The following is a 19,942-nucleotide window of genomic DNA, read 5'->3' on the forward strand; positions in this document are numbered from 1 at the left end:
CCCATGCAGATAATAAGGGAATTCAAAACATGGCACATCTAAGGCTCTACTATTGACTGTAAACTGTTCATTTAAAAGTAGAAGTAGCAAAACACACAAATTACTCTTTGATATTTCTATTACTTTGGTTTCTCAGACCACCCATACATATGCACATAGTTGACTGGGATAAATTACTGGCTTTGTATTTTATTTCACATTATATTACCTGCAGAAATAGGCAGTATCCCCCCGCCCCGCAGATGAATGGACCCTATTTCTCAAGATTAGGAAATAATTTCTCAGATCAGAAAAGGAGAAGACTGTTCAAAGATGAAAGGGACAGCTTGTTTTAACAGACTAGTTTTATTCTTAGGAAAACAACCTAGCCTGTCCTAAACTGGTGGATTATATGACAAGGCAAATTGTAAGGAAGCAGAGTCTGATTAACTGAGAGGAAAACGAACAAATACTGCATATATTCTGAAGGAATAGCTCTGGTTTTGGTCAACTGCAATCCATAACTTAAGCATAGGATAAGGAAAAGAAGATTAATGTTGAATAACATCCTGTTGCCATTGGCAAAGGCTGAATTCCTCAGTAACCTAAACTAAGTAGAAATTTAATAGAAGTTCAGCAGCTAGCCAGCAAATACTGTCTTTGGATTCACCCAAAACTTTTTTGTTTAAGAGGAAAAAAAGACCTTTTCATGGACATGATGAGTGACAGCAATGACTGAGGAATTTAGGAACTTTCTAAAAATATTCCTTGTGTCCTATTTTCACTCTAGACTTACGTAGGCAGTTTTTCTTTGAAAATTAATAAAAATTTTATTTACCTACAAGAGGTAACCAGTTTCTTTGGATGGCACTAGTAACCATAAACGTCTCCTCCCTTGTCTCCTTAAAATCCCGGGCAGCATGCCTACTCAAGACCCTACCTTTTTTTCCCAAAATATGAAATATCAAATGCTCTAAATGACTGTGAATCTATTAACATTACAATAATGTTACAATTACTGTTTTAAATTTTTATTTATGTTGACTTTTATGCTGTGGGCAACTCTAAATTTGACACTTTGTTTAATTTTAATATATGGCTAATGTACTAGCCTTAAAAGAAATTGTATTTTGGCACATGGCTATTTACTTTTTTCCCCTCCTTGTCTTTCTTTTTTGGTGCCCGTTACAATGGACTGGAGTCCTGTTGGATGGAAACTTCACCATTGTATGTGGTTCCGTGGTTGAAACAATTTTGTGCTTAGTTTCAAGGGGCTGTAATATAAATAGAAGCCACACCACTTTTTTTTTTTTTTTTATGTGGGCTAGTGTATTTTTATAACTGAAAGCATGGTGATATATTTGAAGAACAAATTAGTCATTCTGCCTCAAGAACTAGTCTGTCTGAGGTACGCCACAAAACTGTTTTCAAATTGTTTACCTGCTGTGAAGCCTAGTGGGAGTAAAAATAGATTCTTGATTTAGGCCTGGTAATTCCTGTATTACAGTTTGGCTTTACTCTGTTGCGTAACTGATTCTCATGGAGCTGCACCAGTACAGAGCAGCAGTACAGCCCTCAACAGTCAGAATGTATTGTCACGGTTTATTCCTCCAGCATATTAGAAGAAGCACATGAAAGCTGCAGCTGATAATGCTGTTCTTGATCAGACCTGCTGCCTAGCTATGAAGACATAAAAGATGCTATTTAGCATTTCTATAGCACTTTTCGAAGAATCATAGAATTGTAGAGTGGTTTGGGTTAGAACAGACCTTTTAAAGATCATCTAGTCTGACCCCTCCTGCCATGGGCAGGGACATCTTTCACTAGATCAGGTTGCTCAGAGCCCCGTCCAGCCTGACCTTGAGCACTGCCAGGGACAGGGCATCCACAGATCCTCTGGGCAACCTGGGCCAGCGCCTCACCACCCTCATTGTAAAGAATTTCTTCCTTATGTCTAACCTAAATCTACTCTCTTCCAGTGTAAAATCAGTACCCCTCGTCCTGTCACTACAGGCCTTGGTTAAAAAGTCTTCCTTTCCCTCTTCCCTGCAGCCCCCTTTGGGCACTGGGAGGCCGCTCTAAGGTCTCCCTGGAGCCTCCTCTTCTCCAGGCTGAACAGCCCCAGCTCTCTCAGACTGTCCTCACAGGAGAGATGTTTCAACAGTTTGATCATTTTTGTAGCCTCCTCTGGACCTGCTCCAACAGGTCCATGTCTTTCTTGTACTGGAGACTCCAGGGCTGGACGCAGTGCTGCAGGTGGGGTCTCACCTGGGCAGAGCAGAGGGGCAGAATCCCCTCCCTCGACCTGCTGCCCACGTTTCTTTTGAAGGATACGGATGGCTTTCTAGGCTGCAAGTGCACATTGCCGGCTCATATCCAATTTTTCACCCACCAGTATCCCCAAGTCCTCTCTGCAGGGCTGCTCTCAATCAATTCATCACCGAGTCTGTACTGACACTGGGGCACTGTTGTGACCCAACTGCAGGACCTGACACCCAGGTCCCTCTGGCTGGCATCCCTTCCCTTTGCTGTACTGACAGCACCACTCAGCTCGCTGCCATCTGAAACCTGCTGAGCTGCGCTCAATCCTACTGTCCATGCCATTTTAAACAGTACTGGTCTCAGTACAGACCCTTGAGGGCCAGCACTTGTTACTGGTTTCCATTTGGACATTGAGCCATTGACTGTAACTCTGGCTGCGGCCATCTGACCAATTCCTTATCCATCTGATAATCCACCCATCGAATCCAAATCTCTCCAATTTAGGGGCAGAATTTTAATTTTCTTAGTGCCTTTTACAAAAATACCACACTCTCAGAAGTTAATTAAAGGATCAATGCAATGAACGTAACATTTTGTAAACACAGAAATGGAAACAAAAAGATGATTTCCAAAGTCTGACAGGGAGCAAGGGGCAAAATTCTGCATCCCCACACTTTACCTCTCAGGCCATGCAAGAGAAAATAAGTGAAGCACATTCATTTGCAACCTTTCATACAAGTTTTCTAGTACGCTAAACATATTTCAGGAGTTTCCTAGACTTGAAAGGTATTTTTGTGCATTTCTCACAAGAACAACAAGAACTATAGTCTTAGCATTCTTTCTGACATCCTCAGGGCAAAGGTTGTCTGCGACAGTGCTTTTATTATTTCCATAATATTTTACACAGATGTAACTGAAAGGAAACAATACCAAGCCTGGTAATTCACTGAATCCACAGTTATCAATCAGTTTAGGGGCAGAACTACACCAACACTTGGACTACTCGATTCTATCTGCAGATGATCTCATTTAAATATGAAAAACCAATAAAACATGTTGATAACTTCTTGAATTCTTGCAGCTCAGGGTATGTCTGCATAGTTTCCCAGCCAAATTCTTTGCGGAAAAATTTGAGCTTTAAAATGATAGAATAAGATTGTCTATTTTACAAATCAAAGTTTCCTACCTGAGGCTGCTGAGTGGCAGTGGGTCTCTGAGGAGATGGTATAGGAGTTTTGGACAACATTTGGTTCATTTTGCTTACGACCAGATCAGTTATATGTTGCCTGTCTTCAACCTGATGCTCACCGATCAGCGGCATTGAGCAGTCCATGACCTGGAAAATAAAATGATCCGTCAGCTATTGATACAGCACCAAAGTAAACTCATTCCACACCTGTGTGGAATGTCAGGTCATCTATTTACTTAATTGGTTTTTAACAGAAGTCAAAGAAGATCTGTAGAAATGGTGTGTGTTCCATCAGGAAGAAGTCCCAGTGTAGGACATGGGTCAGAGGAGCAAGAGAGCAGCAACTTTACAATGTCACCCTTGCCAATTTTCTAGCATTATACAGGTTCAGTACGGTACTGGGGAACATGGCTCCTGTGGAAGCACGTAGCAGACACAGAAAATGAGGTTTCTATTCAGTCATCTGCTGAAAACCTGAAGTAATTTTCTTCAGTTTAAGGTCCATTTCTGGAGATTTTTCTCTCTTACGTGTTTTTGTGGCTCATACCATGTTCATCAGCTGAATTAAAACATGGAAATCCAAACTAAAACTTCAGCTTCCTAGCTATTTGTTGGATTTCTGCTAGGGAAGGCTGGATCCTTATTGATTAAGGAAAAATTTTAAATCAGGTCTTGTTATTACTCATATCCTTTTCGAAAAGTAGTGTGGCTGCAGTGCAGCTGACGCAAAAAAAGAAGTAAGAATTTCTACAAAGAAAGCAAGATATCGGAGAGGCAAATAAAAATGTGCACATTTCCATTCTAAATGTGGCAAGTCAATAGTGTCCAGCAATTATTTAATTCAGCTGTTCAGATGGATAAAACTAATACTGAATTCAGTTCACTTCAGTGGGTTTGTTATTTCTACACAATATTTGTTATTTCTACAGTGTATCTACTTCTGGTGCGTCTGTGTTTCAGGGGAAATAAAAGCGTAATGGAATAGCCTCAACTACTGTTCACAATGGCACTGGACATCCTTATTTCAACAACAGAAGGATTTAATTCACTTTTGGAAAACTGCGATCTTTTTCAATATATCCAAGGCTATTCGGAAAAAAGGTGAAGGCATGTCACTGCAGCCCTGCATTCGGTGTTTCTCATAGGTATGGGTCACAATGCAAACAACAGGATTAATAATTAATAAGAGGCTGTCAGGGACAAAGCAGTGAGACTACGTTAGCAGTAATACACCGTATGGATGTCATTATATCTGCGCATCTTCCTGTATCTCCTCAGCTTCTGAGGTTCCTTCTCTACTGCAGGTAAATGGAACATGACTGAAGAGCTTCAACAGAGTCAACAGAGTGCTGGAGGACTTGCTGCCACAGGAAATGGTAAGTGCTGATGGTCAAAAAACACCTTAAACTTGCCTCAGTCCTACCCAATTCCAGCAAAAGGACTAGAAAGGGAGCTCTGCTGTTGGGAGGCAGGGCTATCTTGGCTAGAGAGGTTGATTCCCACCTCATCAGGTGGGCATTCTGCTGGAGGATGTTGCCTTGAGCTATTTTTGTTAGTTACCCAGCTTGTGTAGCTGAAGAGAAGATACTGCAATTTTGTGATAAGACCTGATTCTGCAAATATTGACAAGGTGGAAGAATCTTGTTCTTAGTAGGGGTTATGCAGGGATCAGACCGATGAGCACAAGCTTGTGCATCTGCATGGTATGGATCCCTCCTGGGGTGGAAGGGGTGTAGTGGGAACAACAAAACCCTTCGCAGACCATCAACCCACACTAAACACTTTATCTCCTTATAGACAAAGAGCACAGTTCTACCTTCCTTCTTTTAGATATTCAAGTGCTTCTAGGAGTGAGACACACAAATCGGGCATTTAAAGAGACATCTGGATTTAAAAGAACATGCGTGTTCACTACGACACTGGAATGCAATCTTTCATCTGGCCCAGCAGTTGGGAATCAGCTGCATTGTAAATAATACTACCTAGACTTGAGGATTTTCAAAATATGAGTGCTATAGAAATTTTTACTGAGGCTGACAAAGACTACTTTCTTCTAATAGTAAGATCAGTTTGAAGCCCAAAAGCATTTACATTATTCTTCTGGTTTTTCATTTACAAGAGACGCTGGCATTGCATATCGACAACCAAAATGTTGGCAACACCTTTTCTGGGATTTTCAAATCTAGGATGTCTTCTCTAAGCTTTCTCACAGCTAAAAGGCTATAAAATAGCCACAAAGTGAACAATAAAATAATAATTAAAGTCCAGAGCAAATGTTTCCTAAGAAACGAATGAATGTTTTTTTTCCAGTCTGGGGCCACATAAACAGGATTGCAGAAATGCTTGATAATGACACAGAAAGTTTCTCTAAAATTTACCGTATTTTTCAATACACATATGTTTAGGTGGAACATAACCAATGTATTTAATTAATTGAGAGAAAAGTATTGAACCAGTATGAGTTGATGTTTCTCAATGTGTAAAAGGCAGTCATGCTGATTGTGTGTCCCTTGAAATACAAAATTTTTATGGATTCACTTTAGTATTAATTTCTGCTGAGTTATTGGTACTTCTTGAAATTGTTGTCATGCTCAAAGATCCACTTAATTTTATCATAAGCTTCTTCTTGCAAGAGTAATACGCATAATGCTTGGAGGGAGGAGGCAACCACGTGTGCCAGATACTTTGGCCAGGACTTTGAAGTGTTAATAATGACGGAACGTTAGAATGTCTTGGTGTCAGTGTGAAAGACAGTGGATGTTGGGTTGTCCCCTGCAAAACATCTAATTTTCAGAGACGGAGTTATGTCTGTAGCCTAAATATCTGCCCCCCTCGAAGGCAGTGATTAATGACAGTTACCCCTCTCATGATCAGGTGTATGTTAACCTCCCTCTCACCCAACAGCAGAAGCAACAAACCTCACTTTGTCACTATCCACTTACATTAAAAACATTATTTGGAGTGACTGTGAAAGAAATTGTCTAAAATAAGATCCTGCCGAAGGATTAGACAGGATTGAGATCTAGAGTACTGGGTTCTGACTGAATTTCTATTTTTAAATACTTCTATAACTGCAAGTTTACACATAAACCTCCTTTAGGAGATATCAGCATGTTGTTTACCAGAACGTGTAGGAAAAGTGCAGTTCCACGGCTAAAAAAGAAGCCTTGAGGTGTTGCTCAAAACTTCACACCTACTTCAGTAGAGAAGATTTTAGGTTTGTTCAAGATAGTATTTTCAAGCACAGCTGCCCTATTCACATACTGAGGCAGATTCAAGCGCACACGGCATGAAAAACCACGGCCATTTGCCCCGACAGTCACTTGGACAGGTCTGTTGCCATACTTGAGCAAATACTGTTGGCCAAGGATGCGCTGAACCTAACACGGAACAAGTACTAAGTCAGATGCCAGGACCTGAATGACGATGAGCTCTAACGCATTCTGGGGCTTTACCGTGGCACAAAGGTAGTAGTCACAGTGGTAAAAAGAGAAAGCAAGGCATCAGGTTATCACAAAAAGTACTGGTCCCAAAGTGAAATGTCACTAAATCAATGAGTGAGTAAAAGATGACCCAGGCTTAAAACCGGCTCAGTTGCAGCACGCTGTTCGGTTTGACAACGGGCTGGACTCGAGCGCAACATGGGTGGGCAGAAGTCACGGGCGGCAGGAGGCTGAAGGGGCTCACAGCCCTTGCTTTGCTGAGAGGGAACACCGCAAGTGTCCAGAGCGCAGCACTTACACCCAGCCCTGCACGTGCCTGCTGGGAAGAGCCTGCGCTTCCCTCTCTGTTCGCGCTGCTACGACTCTCATGGACAGAAGTCAACTTTACTAAGAGCGCGCTTCTGCTGTTCCTTGGCAAAGTGAATACCTTACAGGGTGGGTTTTGTTCTTTTTTTTTTTTTGTTTAAGAGAATGCAGTCTATTTGTCTCCCTAGTAAAAAAATTAATTACAGCTATCAGATATCAGTAATGTTTTATATCTTAAGAATTAAAAATATTTTGGGCAACACTAACAGTTTTTAAAACCTGTGAATGACTAACAGGAATGCCATACTGGCATTTCCCCTGCTTTAGAGGACCTGACAAAGTTTAAACATACAGAAAACATCCTGTTTATAAATAGTCTATTTACAGCCTGTACTGGTTTTAAAATACCATTTAAACACAGCCAGGATTTTTTTTTCAGTACCTACTTCAGCTATTTAAAATATTGGAGTTTCCCACTAAGTGGATTTCATAGAAAAAAGAGATCTGCGATTCATAAAGTCAAATAGGTTACTTTTGCAGATGCCAGTAAAAACACTCACTACAGTGACTTAACTCATATCACTTCTATCTTTAATTTACATGCATTTTGGTAACCATTTCTGTGGAATTTCTCTTATCACCCAGAAACTGTATTCTGAAATGCACGTAACGCACCTTTATATCAAACTACAGGAGACTGAGGGTATGTATGAGCAGCGTGTTTAAGTCAGCACAACACTGCGATAAAATAATTAACTGAAAGGTCAGGTTTGGGTCTGTGCCCTCCGCTCTAGTGCAGATAAGGCAAATATTTGAAATTTGGGCTGCAAGACTGAGACTGGCAAGAAAGAGAAGAGAAATACTGTTTAACTCTGATTAACACGAAAGGAAATGGGATGGGATTAATACAGGAGCCCTTGTAATTAAGGCTTCTAATACTTTGTATTATAAGGTATCAGTAATTGCAAAGGGATCGTCATGTTTGGAGGAGAAACTACTCCAAGCGCCCATGTCCAGAGCCACTTCTCCATTCCATATTATGTTTCCCACCAAAGAATGAAGAAGGACTGCTGGCTTAGAGCGTTAAGAAGACCCTGTCCAAACAGTGCTGGGCAAGACCGATTTGTGGGGGTCAAAGGAAGGGCGAAGGTAAAGATACAGGGGAAGGAAAAGGTGTTTGTCAGGAAGCTGCAATACAAGGGAAATATGAAGGAACACATAGAGGGCTTGAAAATCAGAAGTGCCCACGGAGTCTGTCAGAATAACAACAGACGGATTTCATATGGAAAAAGATCTACGAATTATAGGAGATGATAATTGGTAAGTGCTGAGGGAGAAGGAATTAATTTTGTTGCAAATCAGGGTAATTTTGAAGGTCCACGCTCGAGAGTGTGAGGGCCGAGAAAAAAATATTTACTTTGGTCTGTGAAGAAGAGAAGCTGGATTGTCTTGTTGCTGTGGTATGAATGTGTTATTCCTCTGGGTTGTTTTTGTAGGACCCGGATGTCTCCAATTGTGGCGAACATTCTGACTGTAAAGGCAGAGGCTGATACAGATTTTAATTTGAGTTCTAAGTATGGGGAGAGTAACTGACTTAAGAAAAACGAAGAGTTGGAGGAGGTAATTTAAGAGTGAATGGGAGGTAAGAAGAGATGGTGTGATTTCTGGGAAGCGAAGGAGTGACTGGGTATGAAGTAATCACAGGGCTTTCCCGGAGGTCTCCGCAGCAGATGCAGGAATAATTTGTAGTGGGAATTGTGACCACACCTGAGAAGTCGGCAGGGGAGAGCACAGCAGATTATCAGCGGTGACTGCTAGGAAAGTTTTAGTCCCTCCGGCAGTGGGTGAGGAACAACATCTGCAGGAAAAGTAGGAACAGCTGGGAAAGTGAATCAAGCGCTCCTAGATGAAGGATCCAGACAGATTTATATGGTCTTGTTTTAATCTGGAATGAAAGCAAACCAAGCAAAGGATTTCTACGTCCAATCCAAATTGCTGGATGAAGCTTAATTTCTATGTTGCAAACCCATGCAAGTGTAGTAGTTTTTTTTTAAACTGTAAAAATATATAGAAAATGCAGTTAATTTATCTGAGTAAAATTCAATCACTTTGAAGAGAATACGTGAAAAAGATTGGTTTAATCTAGAAAATAACAATTAAGTTAACATCACAATGAATTTTCCCTGTATTCACCTGCTACTAATAAAGTATGGTTCATTATGAACAAAAGAAAACAGCCCATCCCTGGAAACATTCCAGGCCAGGTTGGCCGGGGCTCTGAGCAACCTGATCTGGTTGGAGATGTCCCTGCTCCTGGCAGGGGGGTTGGACTGGGTGGGCTTTGAAGGTCCCTTCCAAACCAAACCCTTCTGTGATTCTATATACAAAGTGCTATTGTTGCTCATTAAAAATTTTAAGTTACAGGTATTTTGACAACAGATACAATAAACATAAATATTAGGTGAAAAAAAAAAGTGAATAATTATTCTTGGGATAGAAACCAAAATATTAATGTTATTCACACAGGTCAGTAATTATTCCTCCATTCAAATGAAAACTGGTGTCCTAGCAAAACAAATCTGCCCCCTTCATGTCACTAGATCACTTATTTGCTTTTCTGTCTAAAAGAACAGCTGATGTAATTATTTCTGGAATGGTTTGTGTAAGAATTCAGTGGACTAAACCTGTTACTTCCAAAAGATAAAAAAGGCCCAGGAGAGTTCATTGAAGTGATTTTGTCCTGCCACATGAAGCCCACATATGAAGGAAAAGATTAATGAATTCAGCATTAACGCATCAGAAACTTGAAAAAAAATCTTAAATAAAAAGGCTGGTTTTTCTAGAATTGTATCTTCTTAGCCATTTCTTATTAAGTTAAATTCAACTCTATTAGGAATAATTAAGTCACATTAAGTCTTATTAAGAAATGTAGGAATGCTCCTTGTTTTGGAAACATGAATCTTTGCAGACAGATGTGGTCTTAATTATAACTTAGTTACAGCACCAGGAGAGTAATTTTAGACTCCCAAATGTTCAAAACTTCTCATAGTAGCAGATCATAAATTTTGAGAGACTTAGGACTTTATCAACATTACAGCTGGTTGTAGTTCCCTTGCTAACCTGAACAGAGGATGTTCTTTAATGGATGGAAAGCCACTTGAATATGTAAAAAAAAATATTATTATTTGCCACTCCTGGACATATTTATATGCTAAATCACCCTATTTAAAGTTACACTTCTGGGGAGCTTTTAAAAATCTCTTTATTGTAGAGACTTGTATGTACAATACTGGCAAACATGGTAAGAAACGAAACTTCCTCCTCTCCTTTTTTCTTTCAGGACAGGGTCTGAGCAGCTTTGAAGTTAGCCAGGCTTTGAGCACAAAGCTGGCCTGGACCTCTGCTCTAAATCTGACTATGATTTGAGATACACCTCTTACAAGGCTATTACCAAATATTTCTAACAGAATAATATATTCTCATGTCTTTATTCAATCTTCAGTGCTGAATTTTGGAAATGTACGTGATTAAGACAGAAGAATAAGTAAGCTTAGCCTCTGAGCCCTTGGCAGCACAGTATCAGTGGCTCGTGCTCGTTAAACTCGTGCCATGGTGTGTGACATCGCTCTGTCGGAATTGTAAATTGAACGGTGCAGCTAGCATTTCCTAGAAAGCATTGCTTGAAGTATAACAGCGCACAAATACTGCGTGAGGCACAGATTTCTTCTGCCTTTGCTCCCTTCTGCTGTGTTCCTTCGTGCACGTTAGCCAAGATTATTCAGGATGCTGAACAGAGGAACACAGGAGCCTGTAAATGACAGCATCCTTCGTGCTGGTGCTGCATCACCGCACCTCACACAGGACAGACGCTCTGGAGCTGGTGCTCTATCTCCCAGCGGTTTGATAGACTGCAACACCTTCAGAAACGGCATGTGTTACACCAAGACTGAAAAAAAAAAAAAAAAATCTAATTCTGTCTCTTGATTTTTTATATTGCCTTACAGTGGCTGAAAATATTCTCTGTGAAATCCAAATGGTTTGCATCTTTCTAGGTTATAAACCACTTGGAGCTAACTTTAATATAGCTTGGGATAAAAATAAGCAAGGAGAAATAAGACACCTGCGGCAGCCACCCACCCACGTTTGGGAGACAGCCTGTGAGGCCACTTTAAAGGATTCTGTTACTTTTGTTCTCTTTTATTGCATTCATCATCATGAGATGGGCTTTTTTTTTAGTTTCCCAGAGGTCTGTTTTTCCAAGAATGAATCATGAAGGATAACATTCAGTGGAGTCAGAAACACGAACAATGCTCTAACTTACGCTCCTTCTAGTATTAAAACTATGGATGTATAAATTTAAAAGGGAACAATTAAAAGTCCTTCTTCTAGTTTAAGTTTATTGGACCTTAATTTGATGTCTTATTAGCAAGAAGTGGTGTATGTTGCCATGATGTGTTAACAAAAGCCTTGTTTCTACAGCTTGTTTCTGGTGTGACGATGCTTGGCAGCAGTGTTCCAGCTGAGGTGAAAAGAACAGACATTAACTGAATAGCTAAGGTGGGTACGCAGAAGAACAACTTGGCCTTCCTCCTGATCAACCTGACAACCCTTCCTTCTAGCTAAATGATTCTTTAATCAGTTGATTGCTCCCTAGTAGGACTTTGGAGATAGTTCTTTGGAGTATAGATGTAAAAGACAAGAAGCACCACAAGGTTCTAGAGAAGGTAATTTCTTCCAGGGGACAACTTTTAGAAAACCACGTTCTTTCAAAAGTCAAAGTTACCTCTTACAGCCTCATCTAAGAAAACTGCAGAGAGCTTGTAGCTGCACAGAAAGCAGAGGTCATCTTGTGCTTGAATAACATTATGAATTCAATATTTTGTCCTTCCTCTCTTCAGAGAAATTGGTCTGGATTTTTTTTTTCCTGGGGATGCATAAAGTATCCCTCAACTGCACAGCAAGAAGGCACAAATGGACATCTTTCAGGATTTCCCTGGGAGCAGCATTTACAGCAATGTGGAAAGATGAAAGGTACACTAAAAATGTATTCTTTTTGTAATGTTTGGAAAATAATAGTAGCATTGGCTTCAGCTTGTTCAAATGACTAGAAATCTCTAGGGCGGCTACAGAAATATGAAGATACTGATGCACAAACTAATGCTGGGGAATCAACCCAATTGTATAAAATGGACCCAGATCTAGCACCCAAGGCTATAAAATGGGAGCAGCTGTACTTACACTGCAATTTTTTGCTTTTCATTACATGGAGAGCTGCTTGGTCAAAGGAACATGCACAGCCCACGAGGGAGACACCTACAGAAGCTAACAGTGACAGAGATCTGTATATTTATTTATTTCATAACAAGGTTTATGTATGCAGAAATTAAGTGTCTAGAACTATACTTCAGTGCCACTAAGCATCCTTAATTTTTTTCTTTCATTTTAGTTTTCTAGTCCTTCCATACTACTCCTGAACAGTCATTACCCTACTCACACAGCAAGCCCACTTTGCATAACTTGAATGGCCATGAGGCTTTAAAATAAGTTCAAAAATACTCATCATTTTAATCAAATACATAGAGAAGAGAAACTATTAGAGAAACTAAAACAGAAAAAAAAATATGTTTACCCTTTTTGAAGAAGTGGGGCATGATGACTGGATCTAATATTAAGAACCAACACATTCTTACCTGCAATGTCAGCGTACTGTACTAGATCACAGCTAAAGAATCACTCTGTAAGCGTTTTTTTTTTTTTAGGAAGTACAGCTAGAACATTAGATTCATGAGAGACAATGTTGTACTGATTCTCTAATTTCAGCCACTGGTACAATTTGTTGCTCCATGGTTTTGGGGAATAAAAGAAAGCAGAATGTTAAACCAAGGAATGACAAAATGACCATCCCAAAGCAGCTGAATGGCTACAACACTAAAATAGTAAAATTATTGGTATAGGATAAAAAAGGAAAGGTAAGTACAATATGAAATTAATTAATAACCTTCCAGAATTAGTCATATAAAAAGTAATTCACATATTATATTTTCTAACATTAGTTTAGAACAGATTTTTGTAAGGAGGTGAGTTGCTACATGTAATACTTAAGTACTGTATTTTAAAAATATTGCTTGGGATTACACATATCCTAAAGCTCTTGTTGAACACCTTTGTCTAAAAACACGTGCTATGCACTAAGGAGTTATTCTTGTAAAGTGCTGCTCTCCCAACCTTATCACAGAAAATCCCTCTGAAGTTAACATCTGTCTAGAACGCAGAGTGTATCAAGGGTACTCAAGTAGAACGCTACCCTAACTGCCGTTCCCTCTGAAGCTGGATGACATATAGGTGTGCTTTCTACTGGTGGCTACACTGGTTGCCTGTTCAAACTGAAAAATCAGGAAGGACTTGTCTGCATACACTATTTCGTACATTAGGAAGCCTGTGTGTTTCTTGTCAGCTGCAGAATTAAAGTGTCAGTAGTACTGAAAGATTTACTTTCGTAGTAGGTGTATCAGCCACCATGAAAACAGGAGAGCACAGATTTCAGTACGGGAGTGCAACTGGAGAGTAAACCCAGCACGTACGGACTGACTGTCCTGCTCAGCTGCTGGATCTTGATTGCAGCATGTACGTGCAGCTTTAATAACACATCGATTTGCCCATGTTGAAAAGGCAAAAAATTTTCCTATACTGGTGCAGACGGTCCTCTTGTATCATAGCATTATAGTGCACTAACTCTTAAAATTATAGTGTAAGAACTGGTGATGTCAGCTGGCTTTTTCAGAGCAAATGATCCTAAGTTTTACAGATGTTCCGTTGGATGTGAACTTTGCAAATAATTCTACATTTCAGTGCCTTACACAGATTCTAAATATTCTTGCTGATGAGCACTACGATCTTCCAAACAATTCAGCTAATTCCGTAGAACAGCAAGAATTATCATGCCTCTATCCACTCTTTCTTTTAATTGCAACAACTGTTATGTGCACTACTTAAAATGCTACATAAATCCAGTTCCTGATGTCTCCTGCAGTTCTTAGAATTCTGTCTGCTCAAAACTGTGACTGCGTCTGGCATGGAAAATTTGGGCATTTGTTCAAAAGCAGGAAGTGAGTTACTCTTGCTCCATTATATAATTTTTACTGGCTGTTTCATTTTCAAAACCTGCTCCCTCTCCTCCTCCAACCACCAGACCTCCCAGGCCTGATGCAGGGATTACTTTGTGTACCTGACTTCACTGGAAGCTGATGATGCTTTGCTCAAAAATTTGAAAAATTGTGCAATATCAAAAATGTGGAAAAAAATGTCTGAAACCTCCAGTTCTTACAATAATATACTTGTTAAATGCAGTCCTACTCTAGTTTTGTATCCTCTTGCATGCAATCTTTCAGGTTTTAAGGTCTTCTACCTTAAAACAATCTAAATTTCACAATTTTATCATTTAAACTGTGGGGTCAAAGTTTATTGGAGTAAACCCAGCCAAATCAGCATGAGCTATCTCACATCTAATGAATTTACATAAATGAGTCTGTGTGGAAAACTCTGAGATGCATCCTCTAAGACATTTCGGGGCTATGGGAATGGCAGAGTACCCTACCCAGCTTTAAACGGCTGAGGGGAGGCTGCCAAAGCCCAACTGCTGGAGAGCAGCTTGCTTGGGAGCAGAAACCAGTACCTTCCCAGTGAGCAGAAATGTCCGAGATACACCTGTGGCTACAGCCAAGCTGTGCAGCAGCACACATGACAAGTCTTACGTGCAGGAATTTCCTCTGTGTTGTACCATCAGAAGTCAGTGTCTGTTTTCAGAAAGAGGAAAATATTTCGTTTTTCACTCTTTCAAATCTCAGCCAGATTTAGTCGGGTTGAGCATCACAGATTTAACAGGAGCTCCGGGTGCAGGGGAGGGGAAAGACTGCACTACATGAAGGAGCAACAGAGGAGGTTTAGTAGTGAACCCTAATTTTTACGCTACAGTGAGTTTTGCTAGAATAAGACACAGCGAGTTCTGATTTGGCCAGGCAGGCTACGGAAGCAGGATTTCTTGAAATCTTCCTCAGCATCTCAGGACTTAGTGATTAATTCTGTTTGTTTTGCTGAACGTTTAATGCTGCAAGCTGCTCGGTCCTTTAAAGTGCTATTGAACAGTTTGGGAATTATTAGCAATTCCAGTTTTAGTAATAAATCAATTTGTGCAAAGTGATGAGAAGACAATACATAGAGCTGTTTAACACTGTGAAAAAACAAAGATTTTTTTACTTCCAGAAAGCTTTTCTGTTATAAATGGATACAGGTAAACAGAAAAGGTCAATCCATAATCTCCAGATTACTCTCACGGTTTAGAAAAACACTCTTACTTTAGCAAATGGCAACCTGTTTTGGACTGGGGAGACGCTGAAGTTCCTTGCCTATCTCCTGAGTAGAATTCTAAGGACGTGGAAGATGCTCAAGAAATCCTGAGTTGTGTGATAGGCAGGTGATGACAGCAGGTTTTATGGTTAGACCAAGTTATACTCATCCATAATAAACTTATGGTAAATGAAAAACTTAAACTTCTCAAAACTATCTACAGCAGAAACTTCTGATTCATGAGGAATCAGATCTTAAAGGTAACATTTAGGCTAGAAAAAAGTAAATTTGTTTCCACTTCATTCTTAATTTCCCTTTCCATGTAAAGGTATAATTTTGCTGGGGTTCCCTTGGGATAGTGCTATCTATAAACCTTCCAGGAAAAACTGGTAAGCCTGCTCAGGAAAGAAATCATGAGGGCTGGGAAAATGTGACATCCACATTTGGTTTTGTTTTGTAGTTTGGGTACATTTCCTCCAACACTAAAAGACATTACCAGCTATATGGTTACATTTTCCAGCAAACGTTGCCACTAACTTGGACGTGTGGCTTTGTATCATGATTTAAATGTTGCTCAAAAATACACACCCTTTCCTGAAACACAAATAAGCCCCTGCCTGACTATCACAGATGTTCTTTACTTAGCTGTTTGTAATATATAAAAGCATATATTGGAAAGAATATGATTGCTTACCTCAAAAATATAATCTTTTCCGTCCTTTCCGTGTACAGCTTTAACAGCACAGATGTCCAAACCACCAAATATTTCAGAACAAGTGTCAACCCAAAGCTTGTACCTGTTTCACAGAAATAATTTTTTTGGTGAGTCTCTCATCAGGCTCTCATTTTTCTAGGCTTAACCTAATAGTATATTTTATAGAATGCTTGCTCTAAATTCAGAATTTTCACCACATTGCCAGTTTTACTGAATCTGCGTTTCCTAGCATAGTAGCTTAGAGATACTGCCTTTGTTACTCCACCTTTCCCAGCAGAATCCAGAAAAGCTCTGGCTCTGTGTCCGGACCTAGTGTTACGCTGGGTCTTGTCCTAGTTTATACTGGGACATATCTGTGCCTGCTCTGAACTGTGAGTAACCCGCAGACAAGCCACACTGGAGCACCAGGAGCATTCACTTGATCCTGTCCTGCATTTCCAGCGCCCCCCCGCTCGTACAGCTTGCTGGTTGTGCCGTACTGTACGTGAGAACTCCACAGAAGGGGGATTTATCACCCAACTGGGGTTTGTGGCTTCGGTGATGCCAAGGGCTTTTAGAAAGCAGGGAACAGGGCTTCTGCTTTCCTGTGAAATTAAGACTTGTGCATCTGTGCAGAGATTCAGGTGTGCCAATCCTCCAGCCTATTACATCTGATAGTGTACTTAATTACGGACGGGTTTTATTCTTTCATCAGGAAAACTAAATGGGAGTCTCTGTCTTAAATTATGGACCCAACCGTATTCTGAAGTAGCAACAATGGACATCACTTAACAAGGCAAAAGAAAAATCACGACAAAGCAACCCTTAAGATGATGGAAGAGAAACAGACGTACGACCCTACGTAGATGTTACGTAGTGTGCAGACAAGGAGCACATTCTTCATGTAGGGCTGCAGACAACCGCAGTAAAACTCAAGCCCGGAACTGCCAGTGACAGCACTTCGCTGAGAGCGCTCTGAGGGGTGTAAGCTCTGTGTGTGTGTTCCACGGCAGGACGGACTCACAGGACAGTTTATCTGATGATGGATTTGCCACATCATAGTATTTTCCATTGCAAAAAAAAAAAAAAAGATGTAATAAACATGGCATTTGACTTCACTGCAGGATCAAAGAAAACTCGCTGCTGGGCTGAGCGCCTTATTCACATACACGTATCTTCAGTAACCGCATCCCTTCCAAGTAAACTTACTAGGTCACATTCTTTGTATTTTCTTCTATCAAGTCTGTTCCAGTGGAAAAGTTTTTCTTTTAAGCAGAATGCAAAGAAATTGATTCAACTGTTTGAAAAAATCCTGATGGTAATATTTTAGCAATGAAAGTATTTATTTTTTCCTGTGAGAAACATGTTTTTTGTCCAAAATGAGAGGTTTCTTTGGATGCCTGACAATTTCAACATCTGTAGATGCACTGACTGACTGGACTGCTTGCATGCACTTGTTTATAAATTACTTTTTTTTTTGCTGTAAAGTACCAATGTGTATCTTAGGAAGTCACGAGGACAGCAAAACTCCTCTTTAACAGTAAATATCTGGACTTTCTATGAAAACAATGAAGGTATTTTCTTTAAAATACCAAAACACTGATCAGATCTATGAAAGCATTTTTAATAGTCTGTCTTCTGCCAGCAAACACAGAGCTGGAAAAACACAGTGACATTTGGAAAGGGAGGTCTTGGATGGACCAGCCTGCGAGGCTCGCGCAGTAGGTTTGACAAGAGGTCACGGTTTTATTTTCCCAGAGCCAGTATAATGTGCAGCAGCCTGAGAACCGACAGATAGTTAAGTATTTTTCCCCGGGTGTCTGAGGTGAAATACCCGGTCTGCCGGCTGAGGGGTGCACTGTTAGCACGGGTCTCTGTTCCTCTGGTCCCATCTAGGGAGCAGCCCGTCTCTGAAACAGGGGGTCAGGAAGAATACGTAACATTGCAATGTGCTCGATCCCTGTCTCGGCACTGTCCCTCGCTGTGCCACATTCTTCCTTCTTTTCTACAGTTCTAGACTAAGGTTTGTATTCAGCCAGCGATGTCAATTCAGGCACTGCTTTCGTAACACGTCTTCCTCACTCATGAGATGCATTCGAAACGAAATGCATATGCATCAGATGTGACTGCTTTTGGTATGCGGTTAAACTACTTCAGCTCTTCAGAAAACTTCAATCTTCCCTTCTCTTCCTTGCTCTGCTGTGCGCACGTCCGACTGTAACCAAACAAAAGCGGGGCTGTCTGACACACACCCCTTTCTGTGAGGAGAAAACATGGACCTTTTCTGTGCTTTCCTCTTCATCAGCAGAAAAGGAGTTTTGTTTTGTTGGCTAGAGTTCTTTTAAGGGAAAATACCTATTATATTCTAATTATCTTACGTTCAAAAACAGAAGCAGAGACAAAGCAGATGGAGATTTAAAGGGAGGTAGCTACGCAAAGTTAGCATTTCGCACTCATTGCCCGTACTCGGTATTGTTTGGTTTTCCTTACGGCAAAACTGAAGTGCCTGTGTTTTCACAGCGGAACAGCCCATGGACTGTAATTACACACACTAAAGCACGCTCCTTCCTTTCCCCCTCAGTGAAGCACAACCTCACTTTCCAAAGGAAGGTGGGAGGGGAACGAGAAAGAGAAAATAATGTGGCTCCGCTGCGTTCCCAGAGGGGTGATCAGCGAGGACACAGTCTAGACTGGGGTTGGGCAGCAGGGAGCTGCAATTCCCGTCTTGCTTGTTTGCACCTTTCTCAGGGCGGGCAATGGCTCACTTCCTCAGCTCATAAGAGGGACCAAGTTGTAGGTTCCAAACTTAAAAAAAAACCAAGCACACAACAAAACACCACACCAGAAAAAGACTACTGTTGAACTTTAAAGCACCTTTTAAATGATACTTTTATTGTACAGAGCCTTTTCAGCTTCCACTGGTAGCAATCTTGGGAGAAGCTGAACAAAAGAAAATTCACAGCCATCCAGAAGCCTCACAGATTTATTTCTCAGGGAAATGAGGTCTACACACCGTGAAGCAAATGAGTGGTATTGAGAGAAGAGCTCTGTCAAGAGAAGACCTGAGCTTCAAAACAGTACTGCAAGCAGAATGAGTCTGACTGGACTGCGAAAGCATCCAGCACAAGGATGGGAGAGAAAAAGCAAAGCACAGTAAACCAAAGTACAGAGCTGGAATGATGACAGGAAGGAAATAAGCTTCTGTATAGCCCAGCCTAAGGGCAAAAAGCCTCTCACTGCAGCTTAGTGGAAATGTCAGAAATGAACAATAAGCAATTCAGCGGGACTGAAAGTAGAAAAGAGAGGTATGACTTAAACTGGCAGAGCTGAGAGCAGATTGCTTGGTTATAACAGACAATGTCAAAGGAGAACAGTTTAAAACACTGTGGCATGGGGTCAGGCTGTTAGGTAAGAGAGGCAAATGAACCAGAGGAAATGACTGATAGGTTGAATCTGAAAAATGGAATTTTCTGAACAGAATTCCGGTAGCTTTCTAGGCGCAGACAGGGCTTTAGGAATCCCAGGCTGCACGTAAGCAGCGACAGCTGGTGCTTAGTTTGGGTCTCTGAGACAAGTCATAGGGAACGCGTGGCTCATGTTCCTCCATCTAATTCAACAGGGGTTTTCCCAAATGAATGGGAGCCATGCATTTACTGTGAACTGCACAGAAACAACGTGATTTTTAAAAAGTGCATTTAAAATAAAATGCCTTTTTTAAAATTACCT

The 19,942-nt window shown here is 40.6% G+C and overlaps 1 protein-coding gene across 2 annotated transcripts in view; it reads right to left on the minus strand.

Moving 5' to 3' along the window:
• The window catches only part of SYN2 (synapsin II), a 177,735-nt gene that overhangs the window by 20,340 nt on the left and 137,453 nt on the right, over positions 1 to 19,942 (minus strand). The window contains exons 9-10 of one of the 2 annotated variants that reach the window (XM_086755662.1): positions 16,217 to 16,319; positions 3,428 to 3,577 (exon numbers count right to left, since the gene is read on the minus strand). In XM_086755662.1, the coding sequence (XP_086611788.1) occupies positions 3,428 to 3,577; positions 16,217 to 16,319 (253 nt within the window). The remainder of the gene's footprint in view (positions 1 to 3,427; positions 3,578 to 16,216; positions 16,320 to 19,942) is intronic. The other variant, XM_086755664.1, reaches the window with a different exon arrangement.

This window comes from Chlamydotis macqueenii, chromosome 10 (assembly GCF_036417535.1).
Source record: "Chlamydotis macqueenii isolate bChlMac1 chromosome 10, bChlMac1.mat, whole genome shotgun sequence".
NCBI classification, from domain to species: Eukaryota; Metazoa; Chordata; class Aves; order Otidiformes; family Otididae; genus Chlamydotis; species Chlamydotis macqueenii.